General features: G+C 42.9%; 1 protein-coding gene across 1 annotated transcript in view; it reads left to right on the top strand.

Annotated features, from left to right (window-relative positions):
• TTC3 (tetratricopeptide repeat domain 3) overlaps positions 1 to 27280 on the top strand; it is a 96454-nt gene that overhangs the window by 40538 nt on the left and 28636 nt on the right. The window contains exons 19-30 of the mRNA XM_089508432.1: positions 699 to 811; positions 4078 to 4204; positions 12776 to 12895; positions 13054 to 13155; positions 15062 to 15154; positions 16162 to 16223; positions 19669 to 19805; positions 19910 to 20224; positions 22392 to 22661; positions 23019 to 23065; positions 24997 to 25050; positions 26720 to 26796. Of these exons, the coding sequence (XP_089364558.1) occupies positions 699 to 811; positions 4078 to 4204; positions 12776 to 12895; positions 13054 to 13155; positions 15062 to 15154; positions 16162 to 16223; positions 19669 to 19805; positions 19910 to 20224; positions 22392 to 22661; positions 23019 to 23065; positions 24997 to 25050; positions 26720 to 26796 (1517 nt within the window). The remainder of the gene's footprint in view (positions 1 to 698; positions 812 to 4077; positions 4205 to 12775; positions 12896 to 13053; positions 13156 to 15061; positions 15155 to 16161; positions 16224 to 19668; positions 19806 to 19909; positions 20225 to 22391; positions 22662 to 23018; positions 23066 to 24996; positions 25051 to 26719; positions 26797 to 27280) is intronic.

The raw sequence follows: 27280 nt of genomic DNA, 5'->3' as shown, positions 1-27280 counted from the left end.
AAGCTGTGCTGGGGAAAAGGGCGGCACGCCCCATAAGGAGTAATGGCGTGTGTGTCCGTGGTGTGCATGCACAAACCCCATTCATTTAAATGGGGCAGAATTCCCTTTACTGTGTGTGTGTGTGTGTGTTTCTGAAACAGATCCTCCGCGTAAAGGAAGGGGAGACTACTAGGCACATCCATGGGGCTCTCTTTCTCTGATGTAAAAGCAACCCATTTTTCAGTTAAAAATAAATTTTATGTTGAAATGTGGACTTCTCATCCTTTGGAATTCATTTTTATCATATTCAATTTATTCTCATGGATGGTTTGAATGTTCATCACAAATCTGTGATTCAGTTCCTTATTTTCATACAGTATAAAAGAAACTGATTAGAAAACCACACAAGAGATACATATAGATGACAAAATTTCTTTTAGAACTGGAACTGCTGTGTCTGCTGCACTATTTCTTGAGACAACCCACTTTTAAATCTGAACATTGGTTTCTGTACTAGCTGGTGCAATAAAAGCAGCAAACAAATCTCTGCCCCCCCCCCCTTCTCCAGCTGTGGTTCTTCCCTATATGCTTCTATTCCACGGTTTAAACCTATGCACCAATTTTTGTGTCCTCACATTTATCCTTAATGGTACGTTGTTTGCTGTTTTGTGTGAGTATGCGTGTTCAAAGGATCTTACACTATGTTATGTTTTTTAAAGGAACTAACCAAGGCCAAAGGCCATTTCAATAACATAATTGAGCAGTATCAGAAACTGAGATTTGACTGCTTAGCACACTATGGAATCGGAAAAGTATATTTAAGACAAAATAGGTGAGTGGTGTGCTGCTTGTTAAAATGGAGCTAATTTTCATTATCAAGGCCAGGGAATTGCTTTACTAAAAGCCTTCCTTTTCTATCTTGTACTTGTACCTGCTGAATTTCACTAGTGTTCCATGTTTAATGTGACATTCTTAAGAGAGGTAGAGGTAGAGACTGAAAAACAATTAGATTTTTGGGAGGAGAAAACTGTTTCATGTGATTAAAATCTTAGGGCAAAAAGTTCAGTTGCTAATTTCATTTTCTACCAGAGCTGCTGTTTCAGGGTGGGGGATATCTACTTACTGTTTTTCTTCTTCTTATAACTTCACATATGCATATTTGATATCTAAATAACAAATTAGGTGTTTAGTGAGAGATTTAGAAACCTGTCAGTGGTCTTCAGTCAAGAAAAAAAATGTGCTAGTTAGCACTGTGTCTGATGGCTTGGTGCTGATTCATGTACTGTTCTTTGTACTTGGGGATCATTTGCAGTCAAGCTGCCTTTTCTGTATTTGCTTGTGGAAGAAATAATGTTAGATCAGTGGCTTGCATTTTCAGTACAGTGATGGAAAGTGTTTCTAAACTCACTTGTTCTACTCTTGCCTGGCCTGGCTGTTCTACCAAGTGATTTTTTGTAGTCTTTGTGACTCACACAGCTGACTATTCCTACACCTGCATAGTGCATATTTAGAACCTTCTAGAATAGCTAGGCAGTTTTTTTGGTGATAGCTTCGCCCACCCTTAGCTCCAACTACATTGTTCCCACATATTTACTTCAGTTCCTTTTGTCTGCCATGTGAGCTGCATGTAGCATTATTTTCTCAGTACTGTTTATCCGTTATTGAACTTTTGGCCGTGTTTTTTATTATTATTCTGGTTTTCCTTTCGGTTCATACTTTTTTACGGTGATGACTTGGACTGCTTTTGACCTCTGTTTGGCTTCCCGGTGCTGCTTGTAGCTAACGGACTCAGTCTGTTGTTATGCATCCTCTTCTTTCTTCAAGCATTTCTAGATTGTGGAGCTAAATTGCCAGAGAAGGACTGCCATTTGCACTGTTCCCTGTACCTTATAGAGTCACATAACATGTACAGTGATTGCCCTCCAAGTGCATAATAACGGAGTCTTGTCTTAAAGCCCTGCTTTATGAGCAGACTTTGAAACCTCAACTGCTGACAGCTACAGTATCTACCATCTTGATCAGCTTTGGTGCTCAGCTATCAGCTAGTCAACTTGCAAACAATCAGCTGAAATGGAGATCCTGACTAAGGCCAAGAAAAACATAAGTCATCTGCTTCAGATTTGAATGTCTGTGCCCACACTAGAACCTTGAAACCATCAACTGAATCCACCTCTGTGGGATTACGCTCGACACTGGAACATATTTCTCTGGGTGTAGGAGCACGTGCAGGGAGTACCTCTTCCTGTGCCAGCGACTCCTAGTCACTGCTTGCCTGAATCCTTTCCTCTAAAACCAATGTAGAAAAGGAAACACTCTCTAAACACATGGACGTACAAGCCCCAAAGTGTCATTTGTTGCCAGACTACCCTACTTGAAGAATCCATGCCAGTGGCTGCTTCTTCAGCCACACTCCCTTCCTCCCCTGCAGAATCTCTGCCGATTGCACAGGTACAAGTTGGGTCTGATTCTGAAGGAGAGATTTTGAAGTTACTGCATCATGAACATATCGATCCTACCATTCTCTTTCTCTGGTTCAGTTAATATCGTTGCTTCATGTCTTGCCTGAACCCCTTGAACGGGACGAGCCAGGCATGCCAGAATATTGTCCACTACTCACTGTCTTTCTCTTGATTGCCCACCCTGGTGAACAGAGAGGTCAGTTTCATCTACAAGATCCTGACATGGATCTCGGTATTGTGATGTTTTGAGGGACTGGTGTATTGACAGACATGACTTCTCTCGTGACAGACAACTATCCCCCAATTACCATTCTACAAGGGAGGATTTCTATGATAGGCATCATGTTAAGTACTATGTGGATTCAGGCTGTCTTTATGATGTTTTTTTTAACCATGCTGCTCATCAACACAAGCATTGAGCAGTCTCAGCACCAACTTGCTTGGTTATTCTCCACTCTGCCCCAACGTATCCTCATCATTCAAGTGCAGAGCCCTTGACAAACCAGCCGCAACAGCATCATTGAATTCAACAACATTGAATTCAAGAACTGCTCCTATGACAAGTGAAGCTCCTCAAGAGGAGACTCCATGAGAGGCCCCACAGGAGCGTCCCCCACCAATCGAGATGCCAGTCATTCTTTGAGAACCTATTAGGAAGTCCTCTGAGATGGTCTCTTTTTCCAGCGCGTACTGAAGTGGGGTCAGATACTGCCTCTTTGGATGTTCCCTTGAGCAATTGCCTTCACAGTACCTGGCCAAATATGAGTTTGAGGATGGCAGATGCCTTCGAATTACAGATGACCAGCAGGAGTCCAATGACCCAGTCTATTGTAGGACTCAGACCAAGTGAGGGTGCTGTTCTCTCATGCTTAATAAAGTTATTGGTTGATTGTTAACTGGTTATATTTTACCATGTTTCTCCTGCCTCCTTGTGTGATTAGCTTGCTAGTCTCCCAGTTGTGTGAGTCACAGAAACCATGACAAAGAAGAATAGGTTGCCTAGCTGTAACTGTGGTTCTTTGACTGTTCATGTGAACTCATACAAACCCATCCATCCTGCCCTCGGTGGTTGTCTGAAATAGTACTACCTTGGGTGCTGCCACTTGGCATCGTTGAAAACTGAGGTAAATGAGCCTGAACACAGGTTGAAGGCGAAGGTGTGTAGAGCTACTTCCAAAAATTTGACAAGATATTCTAGAAGGTTCTGAATATGCACTGCACTGGCACAGGAACACCTAGTTGTGTAAGTCCACAGATGACCACTCAAATAACCAGTTACAGGTATGCAACCTGTTCTTTTCTGTCACTGACCCATTAAGAAGTCAAAGGCTTTCATGGCTGGCATTCATAGTTTTTTGTGGGTTTTTGGGCTATGAGGCCATTTCTAGAAGAGTTCATAGGAATAAACTCTTCTAGAACATGGCCTTATAGTCCAAAAAACTGATACATTACTTTCTAGAGTAGTCTTTATTTTCCCCGTACTAGAAAGACACATTTCCCATTTTCATACTGTTTTGCATGGCAGTGCAAGGAGAGTGAGAATGATAAGCCAGCTGCACTATATTCCAAAATATTAAACTAAGGACACTTGGATAACTAGAATATGACATGTGATATGTTTTTTCTGTATACACTGTAGGTTTTCAGATGCTCTAGAGCAGTTTATGAAATCAAAGACCATGGTTCATCATAAAATGGTTCCTGGTGTATTGACGTGGCCTACAACTTCAATAGTTATTGAAGAGACAAGGACTGAGAAATTACAAGTAAGCATGAATGCTGTCTTGCTATGTAAAGGCCTGGGGAAAATTAAAACATTGGGGAGATAAAAATGTTTTGAAGACAACATTTCAGTTTTTCCAAATTTGGAAGTTTTGGGAAGTGTGTGTATGTGAGAGAGAGTGAGCTTTTTTGGAAGGAGTCATGCTTTTTAATACAAGATTTTACTAACTCAGCTGCCAGGAGGCATGTAGAATGAATATTTCTATGTAAGAAACTGAACAGAATTAGAGTGACTGATTATTTAATTGTTTCTTTATTTGGTCTCCTCTCAGTATGAGAGCCAAGTAAGCTTACAGTATAATGTTGTTAGGCAAGTCACAGCTGTAAAGCAGTATAAGAGACCCTTACTTCTTGACTGACTACTTTCCCCTCTGTAGGGATGGCCTACTTTCCTTCCCCATCTTCTCTAAGCATCCATGGCCTCTCCTTTTATATATATATAAAATCTCTAGATGCAATAAAAGATTGTGATTTAAAACCAATCCTGAATTGACTACAAATGTAACAAACTGAGGAGCACACATTATATTGGGTAACAAATAGGATATGTTACCTGGCTAACATATTGTCTGGATGTTTTTGTTAATTGTTTAAAACCAATGCTAATTGTACAACTTTTATTTTCTGAATCCAGTTTGAGTCTGGTACCACTCATAACTGTGTACACTGCATATATACCTGTGCTTGGTAATAATAATAATAATTACAGTGGTACCTCGGGATACGAAATACCCAGGTTACGAAATTTTCAGGATACGAAAAAAACCCATAGGAAATTATTGTTCCGGGTTAAGAAAGTTTTTTCGGGTTACGAAAAAACTTTTGGTGCTTTTCTGCGCGATTTCACACGGAATCGCGGCTTTTCCCCATTAGCGCCTATGGGGATTCGGCTTGCGAAAGCCTTTCGGGTTACGAAATTGACAGCGGAACGAATTAATTTCGTAACCCGAGGCACCACTGTATTATTATTATTATTATTATTATTATTATTATTATTATTTGAATACCGCCCTCTGGCAAACCAATCCGGGCGGTTAACAACAGTAAAATATAAAATATGACAATTAAAAACACTTTATCCCTCCCTCCCTTAAGACAGTATTAAACAGTATAACATATTAAAACACAATATCAATGCATAAAAACAACAATTAAAAACTAAAAAACCCTGATATCCCTCTGTTGATCCTCAACCATCACTAAGATGGGGCCACGGGAGGAATGAGGGAGTCAGGGAACCTGGGCCGGGATGGTTAATCTGGAAAGGCCTGGAAATCCATGCATTTCAGGAAGTGGATTGCAATCCACAAAACATCATGCTTTAATAAAACTGTTAGTTTTCAAAGTGTCACATTACTGCTATTGCGATATTAGTTTAACTGGTCTAGAACACCACAATATTTAGGTTATTGTCCTTCATGCTTCACTGTAAATCCTGAGGTTGGCTTTATATAATAGTAATGTGATTTAAGAAATGTATGGTAGATGCTCTTACTGTCTTAAGACTTCATGAAACGTGTGAACTATTACTAAAATAACACCAAACCTAAGATGCCCTTTTCCTCCACTACATAATAGAAGATGAGGGTGGACATATCTGTTTTTCCTTCCACTCTACAGCTTGAAGAAGATAACGTGAAATACTATAAAACATAGGGACCCTTTGCTCAAGCAGATGACCTGCAGGGAAACAGAAAGCAGGGGAGGAGACCAGTAGTCTTACGTGTTAGCAGAAAGGCAGTCCTATATGTTGTAAGGGACTTTCTATGTACATAGCACAGTTCATTAGGTTAAGGTTGAGTTTATTTTTTTCATTTAACTTATATCTTACCTTTCCCTCATTGGGCCAGGGTTGCTATCAGGTGGTTATGTTCAAAATCAAGAGGCCCTAAATCTAGGGATGCAAAAGAATATAATTGTATTCAATAGTCTCAGTGAAATTAGCCTTTTTGCACCTCCAAAGACTTCTTGAAAGAAATTAACCTTCTTCGTGGTCTCTGCGAATCATACAAATGGGTTTTACTGCGCCTGCGTAGTGCTGCTCGGAAACTTCTGGAATCACTGGGCAAAGTTTACTTTGCAACATATAGAAACTTTTTGGCGGTAACTCCGCCCACCCATTATAAGGCCCCTGCCTTCCCGCTCTTTTCCCCAGTTCCTTTTTTCCGCCGCGCTAGCTGCTTGAAGGAACTTCGCTCGCTTCTCTAGCTCTTGGAATCACTTAGACCTCGGACCGTTTTTGACCACTCTTTGATCTCCCACCCCTGGTAACTTCGGACTTTTGGACTGTTGACCTCGCTTTGTATTCTCCTCTGGCTTGTCGACTTCAGAATGCCTGCACCTTTCAAGAAGTGCGACGTTTGTGGGGGCAAGGTGCCCGTCCAGTATCCGCACTCCTCTTGCCTGTTGTGCCTCGGCAAGGACCATGATGCCAAGACTTGCCCGCTTTGCAAGTCCCTCTCGGCGCAGGCCCGGAAAAATCGTGAGTTCCGGCTCACTTCGGCCATCACCCTGGGCAAGGTACAGGAGGGAGGTCCCCGCTCGTCATCCCTTCCGCCTTCTGCGCCGCCCGCGTCATCCTCCAGGGCCAGCGTGTCCAGTGTGACGTCTGTCAGGGCCAGCGTGTCCAGCGTGGTGTCTGTCCCGGCCGGGACAGTGGCTCCCACCACCTCCGATGTGGCCCGTGGCTCCAAACCGCCCAGTGCCACCGACGAACCCTCCAAGCGCCCCCATAAGTCATCGGGGACTGAGGGTCTCGAGCCGAAACCGAAATCCGGGAGGAAACCGGACGGCTCGCACGCGAGGGAACGGACTGAGGCGGAGGTCCGGCTCGCTTCGCCTTCATTCTCCAAGGCGTCCAAGGCATCCCGACACGCCTCCAAGCCGAGGGAGCCGGCTTCGTCCTCTGGACCGACGGCTGATAGGGCTAGGTCCCCAAAGCCCTCCTCGTCGGGTCCTGCCGTCCTCTTGGACCTTCCTGAGAACCCCTTCTTCCCACCGGAAGAGACCCCGAGATCGGGGAAGAAGAGGCACCACAAGGAAGCTGATCGGGACCCTGCGCCCAAGAGGTCCAAGCGGCCTAAGGAGCATGCTGGGTCGGACTTGCCCTCTGAGCCTAGAGACAAGAAGCGCTCCTCCTCGAAGAAGGCCCGCGCCCCTGCAGTTCTTCCCGGTCCGGATTCTGCTCCTGAGATGCAAACGGTCCCGGTGCTGGACACGCCAGCTCAACCCACCATGGACTTCGTCCACGAGGTGGAAGGCGCCGCTCCCTCCTCCCCTCCTGGGGAACTGCCCCCGCTGTTCCCCCACTCCGAGGATGAGGAAGACGGAGACGAGGTCCGTAGCCACGAAGCCCCGGACCTGTTCTTCGACTCCGAGACGGGCCGGTACTTTATGTCCGTTCCGAGGGATGTGGCCTTCAAGGAGTTTACAAGGCTCAACCCTCGCCCTACTGATCCACGGGAGGGCACGTCTGCCCGGTCGATCCCGAGTGTCTCGGTTATGGAGAAGCCTCCATCGTCACCCCGCCGGCGCTCTCAGTCCTCGGCAGGCCCCATCCCAATTCGGCCAAGATCCCAGGTCAGGGTTCCGGACATTCCTCTCACCTCTGACACGGATTCTGAGGACGAGCTTCCGCCTCCATCCGACGTTCCCTCGGACGAGGATGACCTCTCGGCGTCTGCTTCCCCACAGAGGATGCACCACCCGGAACCCTCTTCACCATCCGATGATGTGCGTTCCTTCAGTGAGCACGTCGTGAAGATGGCCAGGGCTCTCGACATCGAGCTCTCCTTCCCGGAAGACGATGCCCGCGACCCGGTGGAGCGTCGAGTGCACGGACGGGTGCCCACACCACCCTGCATTCCCTTGCTTCCGTCCTTGGAGACCATAGTCCGGAGGTCCTGGGACTCCCCGGCCTCCCTGTCCGGCTCCTCCCGCAAGGTTGAGTCCCTCTACAGGGTCGCCCCGGCAAGCTGCACCTGGTTGGCCGATCACCCCAAGCCGAACTCGGCAATTGTGGAGGGAGCCCAGCACAGCTTCGCCCCGAAGCAGGCGACCTCCCCCGTAGACCGGGAGGCGAAGAAGGTGGTTGGCCTGGCCAAGAAGGCCTACTCTGCAGCGGCCCTTGCGGTGAAGGCCATCAACTACAACGCCTGCATGGGGGCCTATATACAGACTCTTATGGAGCGGATCTCCCCTCTCATACCGGACATCCCGGACAACGTCCAGAGACAGCTGGTCGAGGTCAGGGACGAGGCCCACTCCATTGGGAGTTGGCTCATCACTGCCTCCAGGAACATGGCAGACTGTGTGGGAAGGGCCATGTCAGCTTCGATGGCACTCCGACGACATGCCTGGTTAAGGGCCTCGGACCTTAACCCTAGCGTCAAGGCGGCCATCGAGGACATGCCGCTCGACGGGACTGGGCTCTTCCATGCCGAAACCGACGACCGCCTGAACAGGAAGTTCAGGATGAAGGCGGCGGCGAAGAAGCATGGGATGTCCTCCGCATCCGTCTCGCCATTTCGGAAGCGGCAGCGCCCGTGGCAGCAACAAGGTCAGTCCCAGGGGACCTTCCCTCAAGATCGGCAGCCTCAACAACAGGGCTCTGAGAGACGTCGCTACCCCTCACAGTCTTCCTCCTCCTCTGGCCGTCGCAACTTCCTGCCTCGGTACCGAAAGTCCCGCCGGCAGGACACCGACCAGGGGAAGAAGAGAACCTGAAGGGACGCAGCGCGCTTCGTCTCCCCTCCTCACCTCTTCTTTTTGGACATTTTGAGGCCCTTTGTTAACACCTGGGCCTCGATAACATCGAACTCGTGGGTTCTCAACATCGTCCGTAGGGGATATGCCCTCGAGTTCCAAGAGCTCCCTCCAACCGGAGCCTTCATGTCCACCCTCCCCTCGGACACCCTTCTCGACGAAGTGCGCACCTTGCTTGAAAAGGGGGCAATCTCCCCTTTACCGCCCGACCAATATTCCAGGGCCTTTTTCTCCAGGTACTTCACGGTACCGAAGGTGGATGGTGGCATCAGGCCCATCCTGGACTTGAGGCAATTGAATTTGTTCCTTGAGTACCGTCGCTTCCAAATGGTAACCTTGGCTTCCATTCTGCCTTTGCTTCACCAGGGCCTGTGGTTCGCGACCGTCGACCTAAAAGACGCCTACTTCCACATTGGGATCCGGGAGTCCCACCGAAGATTCCTCGCCTTCGCCGTCGGCTTCACCTCATACCACTACAACGTGCTCCCTTTCGGTTTGGCCACGGCACCGAGAGTCTTCACGAAGTGCATGGCACCGGTGGTGGCATACCTTCATCAGAAGGGCTTCATGGTTTTCCCATATCTGGACGACTGGCTGTTTGCCGCCGAATCCCGACACGAACTGCAGGAGGCAGTCTCTTTCGCCTTGCACCTCTTGGACTCCCTTGGGCTGGTCATCAACCGGAAGAAGTCCCACTTCACACCGACCAGGCAGGTCAAGTTCATCGGGGCCATCCTCGACTCCGAAAGATGTTCCGCCTTTCTCCCTCCAGACCGTTTCCAAGCCTTGACGGCGTCGCTCAGGCCTTGCATCTCCCACAGAAGGGTGAGGGCCAGGGATGTTCAAGTCGCCCTGGGCCACATGGCATCAACGACGTTCGTCACACCCTGGTCAAGACTTCGCCTTCGACCTCTTCAGTCCTGGTTCCTCTCGGTCTTCTCCCCGATGGAGGACCCCCCGTCCAAGTGGATCACGGTACCGAGAGCGGTAGCCGCTTCCCTAAGATTGTGGTTGGACTGCCGCAACGTGTGCACCGGGATGCCTTTCCATCAGCCTCAGCCCCAACTGACTCTGACAACAGATGCTTCCCTGGAGTGATGGGGCGCCCACCTGCTCGACCTGGTCGTCAAGGACAAGTGGTCTGCCCAGGACAAGCTTCTCCACATCAACGCTCTGGAGATGCTGGCAGTGGAAAAGGCACTAAGGTCATTCGAATCCGCTGTCGCAGGAAAGGTGGTCCTCCTGAGGACGGACAACACCACTGTGATGTACTACATCAACAAGCAAGGAGGCACCAGGTCCAGGACCCTGCTCGACCTCACTCTTCGCATCTGGGACTGGTGCATCCAAAGGCAGGTCCTCCTCCAGGCGATTCATCTCCCCGGGGAGGACAACGAGTTGGCAGATCGCCTCAGCAGATCCCCATCGGTGTGCCACGAGTGGAGGCTCCATCCCGAGACGGTCAGCGACCTCTTCGACCGGTGGGGAACTCCCCGGATCGACCTCTTCGCGACCAGATGGAACAGCCACTGTCCCCAGTTCTGCTCCAGGAGACGAATGGACGGATCCCTCGGAGACGCCTTCGCCTTCCTTTGGACGGGAGAGCTCCTCTACGCCTTTCCTCCGTTCCCTCTCATCATCAGGGTGGTGTCCAAGATGACAACGGATCGTTCGCATGCGATCCTGATTACCCCGTGGTGGCCGAGACAGCCCTGGTTCGCGTCCCTTCTCCACCGCTCCAGGAGATGCTTTCTCCGCCTCGATCCCCGCCCAGACCTGCTGTCGATCCAGGACGGACGGATTCTCCACCCGGACATCGGGAGCCTGCCGCTGGTGGCCTGGAGGATACAGCCCTAGCTGCCCTGCCGGAGGCGGTGAGGGCGGTGATCCTGGCTGCGAGAAAACCTTCCACCCAGCGGTCCTACGCCCTGAAATGGAAGAGGTTTAGCCTCTTCCTTGATCGGAAGGGCTTGTCTCCTGCGCAGGTGTCCACTCCAGTGGTGCTGGAGTTTTTGATGGCGCTTTTGGATGAGGGGTTGTGCCTCGCATCCATCAAGTGCTATTTGTCTGCCATTTGTGCCAAGTACCAATTCGGGGGGAGGGCTTCCTTTTTTAGGGATCCCTTGGTGAAGGGGTTCCTGAAGGGATGTGCCAATTTGCATCCTCCTGTGTCGGTACCGGCGCCGGCTTGGAGCTTGGAGGTGGTACTGTCCGCACTCCAATCCAAGCCCTTTGAACCGATGGCCACGGCGGACTTGAGACTACTGACTTGGAAAACCGCCTTTCTTGTGGACATCACCTCTGCACGCCGTGCGGGCGAACTTTGTGTCTTGCGGAGGGACCAGCCCTTCCTGAGGTTTCACAAGGACAAGGTGGTCCTGCGGACAGACATTACTTTCTTGCCTAAAGTTGTGTCTGCTTTACACATCTGCCAGGACATTGTGTTGCCGACCCTCGCTTCCACTCCGACTTTGGATGCGGAGCGGAGCCTGCACTCTCTTGATGTCAGGAGAGCGCTGGCATTTTACCTGGACAGAACTGCTGCCTCCAGTCGGTCCGAGAGACTTTTCCAATGCTACTCGGAACCGAAAAAAGGGTTGCCTGTGTCTGCACAAAGGTTTTCCAAATGGGTGGCCGGTACCATCCACCTCTGCTATGAACTGTTGGGTAAACCTCTTCCTGGCAGGGTTCGGTCCCATTCTACAAGGGCAATGTCAGCATCCTCTGCATTCCTGTCGGGGATTTCCTTGGAGGATGTCTGCAAGGCTGCTGTCTGGTCCCAACCTCTGACTTTTATTAAGCATTATAGGTTGGACACCAGAGCCATCCGAGACGCAGCTTTCGGGAGGGCTGTGTTGGTTTCAGGGTTGCATTGATTGCACTACTGATGGTTGTGTTTCAGCATTTATGTATATAATGCCTTTGCGTTTACATTCTGTTGAATGTTGGTTTGCACAATTCAATGGGATGGGTCTTGCACGACCTTATCTCCCCTTCTCAGGTTTAGCAATGTTGTTGCTATGTTGGGGTTGTGCAGTAACAAAAAGACTGACTCCTTTTATGGTTCAAGGTGTTTATTGTTGTAATAAATATACCTTTGGTTTACCATAGCTTTGGTCTCAGCACACTCCCTCCGCCGCATACCTAAGCTTGTCAGTCTAAACCCATTTGTATGATTCGCAGAGACCACGAAGAAGAAGGACAGGTTGCTTACCTGTAACAGTATTTCTTCGAGTGGTCATCTGCGAATACATACAAATCCCACCCGTCCATCCCCTCAGTGTCCTGCTCTGATTGGCTCTTTCCATCGCCTGCTTGGCGGAAAAATTGCGGAACTGGGGAAAAGAGTGGGAAGGCAGGGGCCTTATAACGGGTGGGCGGAGTTACCGCCAAAAAGTTTCTATATGTTGCAAAGTAAACTTTGCCCAGTGATTCCAGAAGTTTCCGAGCAGCACTGCGCAGGCGCAGTAAAACCCATTTGTATGTATTCGCAGATGACCACTCGAAGAAATACTGTTACAGGTAAGCAACCTGTCCTTACCTCAAAAACTGGCCTATTTGCAGAGCTTACTGGATGGATGGTTCAGAAAAATAAAATGTGCACAAAATAATTGTACAGTTTATAGAATCCAAATGGCTAAAAATGTGTACCATTAAAAGTACAACCAACATGCTTTCATTGGGGGAGAGAATATATCAATGGATGCTTTTGATGAATTTTTCTTGACTAGAATTATTTCAAGCTACGTGGGGAAAGTGTCTGTATTCATCATTGAGTTTCTGGTTTATAGGTTATATTGCAAGATTGTATTGAAGAATGCAAGTTTCCTCCAAATGCAGATGCAGTTTGTCGCTATCAGAATTGTCAAGCGCATAAAATCAAAATCTATTTTAGTGACCCAGATTTCAAGGTAACTATGAAGGGATGTTGAACAGTATCTGAAAACCTGTATTATTTATGTTGGCTTTTTCACAAAATGCCTGTGGAAAACTTGTTTTGAATATCACTAAGTATAAAATAGTATTTTACTGTTACTATCATAATACATCTCTGATTTCCAAATCTCAGGGTTTTATACGTGTTGCCTGCTGTGAACAATGCATAGTGGAGTTTCATGTAAGCTGTTGGAAGAAGCAGAAAGCAACAAGATACAGTGATAAAAATGACAAGGTATTTAAGGGCATGGAGTAGTGCATTGGTGTGATATTTCTGGTGTTACTCTTCAACAGATGTAACAGGCAAATGACCGGTTCATTGGCAGAGGAGTTCTCGCTTTCATCATTCTTCCCCATTTGATGCTCTCTTCATTGATGCCAGACTTGAGGACCAAAGTCTAATAGGTTTAATAGCTATTGTTAATTCAGCTGTTTAAGTTGATTGTTCTACAGCTATATATTCTCTCTATTATTTTTACTTCAAAAACAAATAAGGTCTATAAGCCTGAATTTAAGTGGATGTTTGCTAGTATAAGTGAGCAAATATCTAAGATGCATGTGAGCAAAGTGTGAGCTGTGGACTACTTGCTGCCTCCCATCCCCAATTTCTTATGTCCCTGAATGCCCAATCCATCCCCAAAAAAACCACTCTAGGAAGGCTCATGGGGTGGTGGATTTTGTCCTTAATTACGTTACAGAGCCTCCAGTTCTAGAAATGAAAACCAGAAGTGAACAATCACCTCTGGTTTTATATTATTATTATTATTATTAGTAGTAGTAGTAGTAGTAGTAGTAATTTTCACTAGTTGTGGTGCTTGCTGCCACCCACTGAGATTCCAGGGGCAGAAAAGTGGCCCTAGGTCCTTCTGTAGTTACCCACACCTGATTTAGGGATCTTTGAAAATGCAGCCATTAGTATTGTGCTCTGAATAACTAGGGAAATAAATATTTCATAAATCTTAATTTTTTTACCCTCTCAGATTTGGGGCGGGGGGCGCTGGTTGTGTTTAGACTCATGCTAACCCAGGAGAAAACCATTATATAAGCAAGCAGGGTGCTTGTACATACAACCTGTTTGTTTCCCTTTCTGTAAGAGGATATGTAAATCAGGATGGTGTAGCTGAACCTGATATTGTGGCTATATATGCTGAAATAAACCAGTATTAAGCCAGTATTTATGGTTTCACATTACATTCAAGCTCAGCTGCTATTGCTTCTAATCTTCAGTCATGTATAAAAATTTTCTAGTGTAAGTATTGACTTCACAAGTCCCACTAATTCAATGGTCCTGTGACTTGTATGAACTCTCTAGTCTTCCAATTAGTGAGACATGGCTGATCGCTTTCAGTTTCCAATCCTGTGTGGATTGAAAATATGGGAGAGGAAGAAAATTTGGTTCATATAGTGAAATAAAAATAATTGACTTAATGGGTTTTATGAGTAAATAAAGATTTGAACTGCAAATGAATGGCTTATTCCACTGATTTCTCTTGAATCATGGCTCCATCCTATGTAATTCTGGGATTTGCAGTTTGTTGTTCCAGAGCTCTCTGACAAAGAAGGCTAAATGTCTCACAAAACTGCATTTCCCAGAATTCCCTAGCACTGGGCTATGGCAGTTAAAGTGGTGTCAAGCTGCATTATTTCTGGACTATGGATGCAACCTAAATCAGGAATTAATCAAGTGTATTATGTCTTCCAACGCAGGGTCTAAAGCCATTGATAAAACACTAAGATGCAGTTATAACAGACAGGATATTCAACACATGACTGGAAAAATGATTCAGAACACTGATACATATGTGATATTTGGCCATTTGTAAAATACAGTGTGGGTGCCCCTTATACAGCTTTCAGCTTAAGCTGAAAGCCTCATGCCATATAGGAAATGGCGCACACACCGTGTGCACAAGCCCCATTATTTCCAATGGGGCTCGGGCATACGCGGAACTTGCCTTACACAGGGGGGGGCGGAACGGATCCCCTGCATAAGGCAAGGGTGCACTGTACTTAAATTCAATTAGTTTTAAATAAAATGAAAAATTGTGCAGTGCAGTTCAGGTCCATTTTCTGTCAATACAAATGCATTTTCTGTTGACACCCACCCAAAATTCAGGCGCATTTTCTGTTGACACCCACAGGATATTCTTCGAGAGCTATGCTTTACTCCAGATTGTGAAGGACTCATTTCTAAAATAGTAATTGTTGGTGCTTCTGGTTTTGTCAAATGTGAGGTAAGAATTAATTCCCATTACCATTTTTAAAGATAAAACCCAACCAGTGTGTTACTCAATACTGACATTTAAAAGTTTCAAGAGCACCTATAATTTGAGCATTAATGTCGTTTGTATGAAATTTCAAGCTACACACGGTCACTGACGGTGCACATATACTGTGGCAGCTGAGTTCAGTGGGACATAATTTTAGGGGAATTTGCATAGCCTATATTTTACAGTAAATAGGTTTCACCTGTATCCATAAGGTTGTTTGCTGTTACAGAGACAGTTTTAGGAAAGCTTAAAACAGCAGTTAATGTGCATATAATGCCAGTTATGAATAAGAAATGATCAAATTTGTACTCTTCCTCTCGAGGCTCTTTCTGGTTCAGTGTTAAATACTGGTGCCAATATAACATTTAACAGAAATTAGGGCAGGAAATGGAATTTCCTCCAAAGAAGGAAGCAGTTGGTGGGAAGGGAGTAAAAATTATAGCTGCATTCACTTTACAATAAGAGAGCCTTTAAGATTACATTCTCAACAGCTTGTCAGGGCTGGGAATCAGGAAGCTTTCCAGAAGGTGCTAGACTGCAACTCCCAGCATTCTTCAGCATTAATTTTAGTGTTTAGTTACCAGTTTGACAACAGGTGGCAGGCTGCAAAATTGCACCTTATGTTAGATCCTAGGCCAGATTTTCTTTTGGAGTGGAAGGTAGTAAAATAAGCTGTTGTTTTCATGCTCTAGCATATCTTAATTGGCAAGCATTGTTTCCATGAAATTTTGGAAATCTAGTAGCAAAGGTGATATTGTGGAAAGAGAAGGTAGACCATTAATTGCTGTAAAATTTGGTTTGGGTGTAAACAAACCTTTTAAGAGTCTCAGTAAAGCCTCTCAGCCTTTACTGGATACTTGGTAATATCTTGCTGAAGTGTGTTGTTATGTATTGATCCAGTGGTGGAGTTATGTCTCATTCACATTAACAATTCTAAGAAAGTAATCTCAAGGTAATTTTTTGCCTCATAGTTTGAACAAAAAATAAAAAAGAAGACTCCACCAAGGCCTGTCATTAAACAGAAATGCTCAAGGTAAGTTTTCTGGTTGAACAAGCAGCAGAAAGTTACTATTCAGCTATCATGGTTTGGAACAATAGCATTAATTGAGATGAAAGTATTACCAAAATTATTTTTTTATTTAGAATGCTACCATTAAAAGTGTCGGAAACCGAACTGAATAAATGGCAACAATTACTGAATATATGTAATGGAGGGAAAAGAACTAGACTATACAAACAACTTTGGTATAAACCACAAAAAGAGGGAGGGTTGGACCTTCCCAATATAAGAGGCTATTATGAGGCTAATCAACTGAGAAATGTGATAGAAGGTATGTTAAGTGTGACAGATTTAGAATGATTAAAATTAGATACAGAGGAAGTAGATATGATAATATGGAATATTTTAGGGAGTTCACTAAGAAAGAAATTAAAACAATTGGAAATTCACTTAAGAAAAATATATTGGTAATATGGAGTAAATATTAAAAAAAAAGGGTTAATGATTGAAGATTCAATAATAACACCAATAATAATGTAAAAGAAATTTCCAAAGAACTTGAGAGGATTGTTAGATAAGGAGTTAAAAGAAAGGAAAATAGATAGAATAGAAAATTGGGTGGATGTAAGGATAGAGAAAGAGAGTATAAAGGAAAAACTTACGGGAATAAAAATCTCATGGTTTCATTGTATGCAAATAGAACAGTGGATTAAAAATTGGAGGAAAAGGAATATAGAAAGGAAAAGGTATACACAATTTGAACAATTCAGAAAGGAAGAGAAATGGAGAAAAATGAGAACTTGAAAGGAATGATTAGTAAAATCTATAAAATGTTGATGGAAAATAAAGGAGGGGAAATAAAGGAAAATATTTTGAGAGGAATATGGGAAGAAGAATTAGGATGTAAAATAAGTGATAAGGAATGAGATACATTTGGGAACAAAGGAGCGTTACAGACCGCCTAAAAGCAGCGGTCTGCCGGCGCTGCCAGTTGCTCTGCGAGGGGCCGCAGCAACCAAACTGTGCGACTCCCTCATGGAGCAAAAAGAAGCCCCAAAATGGTGCTTCTCTTTGCGGCACTCTTATGACGTCGTGAGGCGCCAATGGCGCACTCGCTGCGTCATATGCGCTATGTGACGTGCGGACGCAGCGCGTTGGCTACGTCAAGATGGTGGCGCCCGTGTGGAACGGGCACCACCATTTTGTACGGACTTGGTCCGTATTAGGGTTAGGGGCGTCAGGAAGTGACACCCCTTTCTAGCCCTAGTACGCGCAGAACGGTCCAAAGACACTTGAAAAATTTATCGGTACGGATTAAGAAAAATTATTACAAATTAAGTTGGAAATGGTATTTGATGCCAGTGAGATTACATAATATTGATCAGAATAACTCAAAAAATTGCTGGAGAGCTTGTCAAGAAATAGGGTCATGTATGCATATGTGGTGGCAATGTAAATATGTACAAAAATTTTGGGGAAAAGTGGTAATAGAAATAGAAAGTATTATCAATATAAAAATACAGTGCGTCCTCGCCTTACGCGGGGGATCCGTTCCGGATCCCTCCGCGTAAGGCGAATTCCGCCTATGCTCGAGCCCCATTGGAAACAATGGGGCTCTTGCGCGGCGGCGCGGGCGCACGCAGGGCGCAACGGGTGCGCGTGCCCATTCAATTGAATGGGACCTTCCGCCCCGTGCGCGCACCGCAGCTTGAGCACATACACTCAAGTCAGTGTATGGCGCGCCCGCGTATGGCGCGGGCGCACTGTAGATAGAAATCCAAATATAGTATTATTATCATTATGTAACTCAGAGAAATGGGGAAAAAAAGGAAAAAAATTGGTAACAAATTTGATTACAGCGGCGAGACTAATTACAGCAAGATGTTGGAAAACGAAAATAACTAGAATTGGAGGACTGGTATAAAGAGCGATTAATGATAAATCGACATGCAAGGTGAAAGTAAAAAAAGGGATTATGGAAAAGAAGTGATTTTGATGGAATTTGGAAGGAATTTATTGAGAAAGTATTGAGAAAAAAGATGGAAGATTACCTCCACAAGAGGAATTGAGAATTTGGATGGAATATTAGGGTGAAAATGGCTCCAGGGAAGGGGAGCACTGTGAGGTGGGATATTAAAGATAGTTAGACAAATTGTAATAGAATGTAAGCAATATGGGCGCTTTACAGACTTCCCAAAAGGGCGGTCTGCAAAGCGCCCTCATTTGCTGTGTGGAGGAGCCTGAGAGGCCAAACTGCACGACTCCTCCGAGCAGCAAAAAGAAGCCGCAAAAAGCGGCTTCTTTTTGCAGTGTGCTAATGATGCCGCAAGGCGCCAATGGTGCACTTGCGGCGGCGTTACTGCGCTGAGATGTGCGGACGCTAAGCGTCCGCTACGTCAACATGGCGGCGCACATGTAGAATGGGCACCATTATTTTGTACGCGCTCGGCATGTACTAGGGTTAGAGGCATCCGGAAAGGACGCTCCTTCCTAACCCTAGTACATGCCGAGTATGTACTAGGGTGCCCGTGCGGAATGGGCCATATATAGAAATAATTATGTATTGTATAATAATAAATATTCAATGTAAGAATCTTTACAATAGATTTTTTTTAAAAAGAAAGTTACTTTTCAGAGCAAAAGGCTCACAATAAGATAGTAGTGTTCTGATTGAATTTTTTTTAGCATGGAGAGCCTATGATTGATAGTTATAGAGTGTGGTGACTTTTCCTCCAGAGTATTTGTCTGCCAGGCTAAGTGACCTCTTTGAGGTCAACAGGTCCTCTGAATATCGTGTTTTAGGTTATAGTCAGTAAAAAATTGTAGATTCTCAGTATGTTGATTTTTGGGAGTTAAGACAGGCTTTTAGTCTTTAATTGGATTTCACTTCAGTTTTGTCTTTCATTTTTTAATGGATCCCATGGGTAGAAATTGACATAAATACAATTAGTGTTCATACAGATTTGTGACTCTTATAAATGATTGTGAAGCTGGGCTGCTAGCTAATTAGAAAAAATAAAGCACAGAATTGCTTAGATATATCTACTTCCATTGAATGCAGCAAGAATAATTCTTTGTAGGGATAATATAAATCGCACATATTTCATGTAGAATACATGAATATTTATGTTTACAGTTATGATGCCCTGGTGCTAGTTTTCATTCTACATTAATCTTACGCCTCCTTACTGAATGACTTCACTTGAGTCATAGTGTAAAATCTTAATAACAGGGCTAATGTCCAAAGGTATAATTCTTCTAGTATAGTAACACTAGCATAAACTTTGTTCCTAACCAGCAGAGAAGGAGCCATCCATTAATGAGTTAATTCCTGTCACCACCCAGGCTAGGCAAGATACTGTGATACTTAAAATGAACATCTATCAGTCCTCAACTTATTCAGTTAAAATTGGATGATGAGCAACTATTTGCACTTTCTTTGAAAGTTCTGTAAAGTTTCACTATGGATTTGAATCAGTTCTAGGAATATAGAAAGAAAACAACAGAGAAAATTGAAGAGAAAATTTATGAAAGAGGAGGTCTCGGTTCAATTAAGAGAACTTGCAGAAGCATTTCATAAAGAAGACTGTCCAGCAAGAGATGCTAGTAAAAAAGGTATATGAATGTAAATCCTGGCTTTGGGAATGATTTTACATTTCTGTGCATATGGTGTTCTGTGTTTGTAGAGCTTGGCATTCATTGTGTTTGTTTTATCTCAGGAAATCATGAGGATTTTTTCCCTAAGGATCCAGTTCTACAGCTTATTATACGGCATTCTGTGAACATACGAGCAGGTGTACGTGATGCCTTTAAGCTTCTTAATGAGCTGCTTTCATGGTCAGTACTTAGTGAAGAGGATTGCGTGGAATTTTCTACAGGTTGTGGATCATCAGCTGAAATAATGGATCAGCTCATAAACTTCTTAGTTGCTAAAAATGAGAGGGTGAAGACAAGAATTTTTGTTCATGTTTTAAGTGAGTTTGAAGAAGTGGAACCTAAATTACATGATTGGATGAAACATCTTGATAATAAAGGTAAGGTTGTGTTTTCTGTGGCTGTTTGTTGTTGTGTGCCTTCAAGTCATTTCCAACTTATGGCGACCCTAAGGCAAACTGTACAATAGCTTAAATTGAATAATTTACTTTTACTTCTGTTTCTTTATCTTACATCAGTGTAGGTTGCCATTACTGTAAATATATCTGAAAATAAAAGCAATTGGTCTTGTGAATAATTTTCATCTCCAGATTCATCTCTCTTATATGCATATTTAAGGTTTAGAGATACGGTTTACCTACTAAAAGCTGGATATATGAAATTGAGAATTATTTGCTATCATTGAGTAGCTGCCATCAAGTCAACTTCGACTTATGGCGATATTATGAATGAGAAACTTCCAAGTCACCCTATCAACATCAAACCTGCTACTGAAAACTTCCTCAATATCATCTGATGTAACTAGTATTGACACCATCTGTGCAGCGGCTGTTGATCCTTTAGCTACTATAGTATCTGTAGCAGGGCACCAGCTTACTCCTGCTTCTAAACTGGACACAAATGCAGGATAGTCTAAGCATGCTTTGTCCAAGAGTAAAAGACCTGCTTCTTCTAGGTAGGTAGGGTTGAAGCCTTGAGGTATTCGAATTGAGGGAAAAGGACACTTTTTTCCTCTTAATGCGAGGGATTCAAAGTATAAAGACAAGCATAGATTTAGATCTAAATCAGAATGACAATCCTGTTGCTGTCCAGCTTATCTCTGTGTCTGATCTGGTGCCACCGTCAGTATTGATAATGGATCCAGCCACCTCAGTATCAATAACCTCTGGTACCAGCCTTCTAACTGTAGCAGCCTTGGTAGCAATAAACGCCCGCAGTACAACCCATCCACCAGTACTGACAACAGTACCACTCTCCAGTTGATATTTCTTTGGCTGAACTCATGTCTCCTGAGTACCAAGATCCTCCTTGAGCTCCACCATGAACACTCTTGCACCATCTCCCATCTTTTGTTCTGTTACTACAGATCTTTTGAGGAATTCTGTATATTTCTTCTTCCTACTACAACAGGTAGTAGTTTTATGACCACCATTGGTGTGTTCATCTTTTGTCTTACTTGTTTCATTCTTTGTCTTGCAGAGATCAATACCACTACCAAGAACCCATTTGCTATTATTCATCTCATTTTTCTCTATGCAGAGACCCAAAGCAATACCAAAATAGGTTGAGGTCTCCACATAGATTTCATCCACTGCCTCCACCTCCACACTCTCAGATGTATCCACTGTCCACCTTCACCACTACCTCATATTCTGGTGACTGTTTTAGTGTGTTTATGTTCTCTGCCTCTCAGAAGGTTGTGTGTGGAATATGGGGAGAAATTCTTCACCAATACAGAGAGCACCTGTGATCAATTTAAAAATATGAATTCCTGCTCCTGAAGACTTCCAGGGTATCTCTATATCCCCCCCCCCCCTCCAGGAAGAGCTTGGTTAAGGGCCCTGAAAACATCTTTGGGAGCATGGATGGCCTCTAAGCTGCACTTTGGCCACCCTTGCTTTATAAGATAAGACACCATAACCAGATCTTAGTCATTTGTATCAAATCTGTTTGTGGAAAGTGTTTGATCCACAGAGGCTTCCACTAATGCACAAGCATGGAAGTGATTTTATCTGTTGACACTTATACCACATCTGGTGTTCTGGAGGATTCCCCAACTCTCCCGTACAGATTTTCATAAGGCAGCAATGGAGAGGGCAAGGGGAAAGTTCTCATTCTCCCCACTTCCTTCTATTAGTAGAGGCCTGCCTTCCACACAGTTAGATACAACTTACTGAAAGTATTATAGCTTTGCTTGTGGCAATATAAGCACTGGCTCGAGGCTCCACCAGTTTTGGATTAGGAAGAGCAAGTTTAGTGATTTCAATAACCAAATATCTGTGTGCCATCTCCTGCCTTGTTGGTCTTAAAATATTAGGATTATAACATTCCGTTATACTGTGGAATTATCAAACATTCAGCCAGAAGAAATTAAGTGGGCAAATGTGCATATTTCTAAATGTTTCATGAAACCTGATAGATGAAATGCTCATCCTGTGGGTAAAAGGATGGACAAAATTGGCTTTGTGTTACTATTATTTCTATTTTAATTTTTTGTTGCTGTTACTACTAGTAGTAATACAGATATTACTATTATTATTTTTGCAGGTTTAAAAGCTACAGATTCATTTTTTGCTCAATATATTGTGTACACTGTAGAGGCTGATTTTAAGTTGGTAGCAGTTCTTTGGAATGAGAAATATGGTATTAAACTAGGTAAGAAGTTCACTTGCACATCAGAAGATAAGATTGAATGGCTAGACTACCTTTGCAACCTATCAACGATAGATCTTCGTTACTTTCTATGGCTATTAGAAGAGAACAGAGAAAAATTTCCATTTTTTCATCAGTATTTAGATGACTATTTTGATAGCTGGGGTGAGTATTCTAAGATGACCAAATTCCTTAAAAACTGACTCACTATGCATGATATATGTTTATACCTATTTTTCTAATACAAGCTTCAAGAAATTAATTTCAAGATGTCTACTGTAACTCTTGGGAGGGGAAGGGTCAGATTTTGCTTTTCTTGGAAGGCTTTAGATCTCTTAGCAAATGTCTATTTGAGTTGTAATGTTGGAATCTCTCTGGAATGTTTTTATGACTATATGTAACTGTGAGGGGACTGGGTCTTTATAATAAAGTTATAGCACTATTGTTAAAAAAATGAAGTTGTATTTTTGTCCAATTGTTGTCCTTATTTTTCACAGTATTTTAAATTTATTTTTAAAACAGACAACCCTTTTACTGTAATAAGGAAGGAGGAAACTGAAACTACTTCAGTAAGTTTTTCCCCTGTTGTCTGTTGAACTGAAATGTGAATAATTGCAATAAGAGTTCTTTTGGGTAGGTTGGGGGAAAATGAACATTTGTCCTTCTTTCCTATTTTTCTATTGTTCTTCTTTCCTAGCCCATTGAAAGGATAGTCTCTGGACTGTTCAACCATTCTCACTGGCAGGAGGAGCAAAGTGAGAGAAGTGTCCACCAGCACACTCACTTGTTCACAGTAAACCAGCATCTTAAAACAGTTCTGGCTTACCACAGGGCATGAACCAAGCAACTGTATGCCCAATTTCTGTAAAAGCAAGGTTTAGGAAAACCCAACAGCCCTTTGATGGTATTCCTGTTTATTTCTGGTCACTTTTTCTGTACAGATTACATCTTCACCTTTGTTGCATTATGTCTTCACTCATCCTAATTCTAGCAAGAGTTACCGTTAACCAGGATTGAGACACTGCTTTTAGATTGCACTCTGGTTAGTGCTGGCATTAGTAGTGATATAATGCAGCCGCAAAATCTCTATTTAGATATTTATTCTGGAAGAAGAACTGTGCCTACAAATATCTGCAGGTCCCACTTCTTGACAACCAGCAAGGCATGTAGTATCAGACACAAGAACTATAGGATCAATTTCACCTTTTCCTCCATTTATAGAATAAAAACGTGAAGACAACATCTCCACATTATCATAGAACTGTCATTAATACTGAAAGTGGTCAAAGGAGGGAATATGGGAAATTGTGGTTAGCCATGGTTTTAAGTGACTATGAAAAGTTATGTCTCTACAAGACCATTTAATTTTGGAATGGGAAAAAGGTAGGCAGAAGTGACAGTGAGATGTTATTTTGGGGGGTGGGCATGGTTTTTGGTTTTTATTTTTATTTTATTTTATTTTATTTGCAGTGGTGTACAATTCATTATGTTTACATAAAGATTAACTACTAATTTTACTTGCTGCTTCAGTATGGGTAATATGAATCAGATTACATTGGGTCCTCTGTATCCACTTGATTTTTGTTCAAGGAACCGCTATGGATGCTTAGGTCCCATTATATACTGGTGTAGTAAACTGGTGTCCATTGTATAAAATGATGAATAATTCAGAGGTTTGCTTTTTGAAATTTTTTTTAAAAATTGGAACCTGAATGCAGAATCCATGGATATGGAGGGCTGACTGTATTCTTCTGTTTGGTTTCCTATTGTAAACATGGATTGCATTTGTATGGAAAACTTCCTGAGCAACTATTTTTACAATTTGTATTTGAAATTTGTATTTGATTTCAATAGTGAACAAATGCTTAAAGCAATCTAGAAAATCAGTAAACTAGTAGAACTATCATCACTTACATCTAAATCACAGTTGGTTAAGGGGATGGGATGCTATTGTGAGCACGGCCTGGTTGAGCCCATATCAACATAGGCTATTGTAAAGACTGAATGCTGGATTAGCTTTTTGTCTTACTAAGCAGGATCCTTCGTATGTTCTTCAGGTTGTAGTTTTGATTTCTTACTCATAAAACCAATACTGAGCCAACATCTTTACCTAAAGCTGACTGCAGCCATTCACTCAAAACCACAAGGTTGCGAGTTCAAGACCAGCAAAAGGGCCCAAGCTCGACTCAGGCTTGCATCCTTCCGAGGTCGCTAAAATGAGTACCCAAACTGCTGGGGGCAAATTAGCTTACTTGCTAATTAGCTTACTTGCTGTTCACCGCTATGATCTTTGGAATAGCGGTATATAAATAAAACAAATTATTATTATTATTAAAGCTATTTCTTTCCCACACCCTTTCCTCTGTGGGGAAATAAATCATGCGAATTGGTAAGCAGATATAATGCTTGTAGTGAAAGTTATATTTATACAGGTATATTTTCTTCTGAAACTGTTACTGGTGGTGATTTTACTAGACATTTAATTTCTTCCTCCATCTAGAATAATGCTATCAAAGTTAAAAACAGAAACAGAAAAAAGGCAAAGGAATCTAAGGTATGTTTTTATTTTCAAATAATGTAACAGTCATAAGGAAATTAATAAATCCTTTTCAGAGCTTGAAAGTAATTTGCTGAAATCAACTGTGTTGAGTAGCTTGTTTTTTTTAAAAAAAAAAATACTGTTAACAGTGTGGCTAATGTTATTGTTTCAGTGTATATGACCACTTTATATAACTTCAGTTACTCAGAACATTATTGGGGAATTATTAGCCATTTTTTACTATTTTGAAATATTCCCGCCACCCCCAACTGCAAATTCAGCAGTGCCTACCTGCTGCAAACAGTTGTTTCTCTCTATTACCAAGAACTAACCTTATCTTAGCTATAAGCACCCATGCTGGATACACATGCTTCTCTGGCTCAAAGTCTGAAGAGACTTAAAGGTGCAATGGGACACTTCCTGCAAACACTAATAGGATTACAAACAAGACAGAAGCAACTTGCATTAGAAAACTGTTTACCCTGTTTATAGTTCTACTGTAAGGAGTCATCCTAGGTTGATTTTAGGCCTCTTCATACTCTGAGCCATAGAAACAGTACATGTCTGGCACAGGTGGTTAAAATGAAAATAGAGAAAGGTAAGATGTGGGCATTTCTTAATGGCAGAAAAAGGGTAGTGGAGTGGGCAGGCAGGGTTGTAGACAGAAACTGGCAAAGTAATGTGTCATTAACATGGTTCATTTTTGCAGGTAGTGAGCAATGAAAATGTCTGATCCGTTGCATGGAAAATTTAATAAGCAACACAGATATTTAAATGTTTCTAGGCTCTAACAGCTATGTACAGTGGGCCCTTGGTATCTGCTGGGGTTTCGCTCCAAGACACTCAATGGATACCAAAATCTGTGCATGCTCAAGTCTCATTAAATACGATGGCATTGTGAAATCATGTCCCTTATATAAAATGGCAAAAACAAGGTTTGCTTTTGGAATTTATATATTTTTGAACATTTACAAGCTGTGGATGCTAGAATCCATGGATACTCAGGGCCGACTGCACTTCTCACTCTTTTACTTCTTTTCTGCCTCACTCTGTGCAGTTTGTATGTTAATAACACTTTTTACTATACACTTGTGTGCCATAGATTATATGGCCTAAAATAGAAGAATATGTTTGGACTGAAGGGGCAATTATAATGGTAATTTTGACAGTGGTATTTTCCCTGCTCTGTACATCCAATTTTAAAGAATAAATTATTTTGTCTAATTTGGAAAATATTTATTGAGGGATCTAGTTTCTATATAATGTATATACTCATATATAAGTCAAAATATAGGTTAAAAATTGACCCAAAAAAACGGAGTCAGCTTATCCACGGGTCAATGTAAATATTGCATTTTAACCCATATATATAGGAGTTAAAATACTGTGTGCCTTCATTACGTGTCTCTAAGTTTTACCCTTGACTTATCCATGGGTCATATCAAAATTCATAATTATGGCCTCAAAACCTGCCCTTGACTTATATATTAGGTTGACTTATAGTCAAGTATATACGGTAATCACTTCGCTAAAATTCATATATTATATGAGATCTGATTAATGTGCGTTTGAGAAGTAATATTATAGAAAGCGTCCACTAATGAATTATTACCTGGTATTAAATCTGAGATATTTTGTCATTTCCTAAGACATTTCATGTTTTCTTTGTTTTTGTTGATTTTAGGCTATTCTAGTTGTACCTGGTGGAGTTAGTACCATAGCTCGAGAGGAAGATAATATATTTTCAGAAGAAAGTACATTGTAAGTTCTGTCATGAAAATACATAGAGCATAATCTAGCCAAAATTTAGTGTGTCAAAATCTTTATTCTGTTTGGTTGGTGTAGCTAGAGGCCGGAACTTTTGACAGTGGTTACTACATTCTGATTAAGTAGATGCAGTGTCTTGTAAGGCAGGAATAACATATGAAATATAGTACACAAACTTTTCATCAAAGGAATGGGGGGAGGAGAGGTAATTTTTGCGACTCCTCCCCCCTACAGCTTCTCGTTCTCCCATTTACGGTACTTCAAAGAATTGAGGACCCATTTGGAACAGCACAGGAGGTGGTGAAGCAGAAAGGAGAGATTGCAAAAAATTGTTTCCCATTCCATTTGGCTGATGGATTCTGCTAACTCAACAAACAGTCTTCTGCAAGTAGCGGGACACAGCTGGATGTATCCCAACCTGTATAAGTAAAAAGAAACTTGATACAAGTGAAACTGCTAATTAATTTCTTAGTGGATT

The sequence above is a fragment of the Sceloporus occidentalis genome, unplaced genomic scaffold (genome assembly GCF_023333645.1).
Source record: "Sceloporus occidentalis isolate IW3139 unplaced genomic scaffold, rSceOcc1.0.p SCAF_2, whole genome shotgun sequence".
NCBI lineage: Eukaryota > Metazoa > Chordata > Lepidosauria > Squamata > Phrynosomatidae > Sceloporus > Sceloporus occidentalis.
The sequence above is the reverse complement of the archived record's forward strand: the minus strand, read 5'-3'. Positions and strand labels throughout refer to the sequence as shown.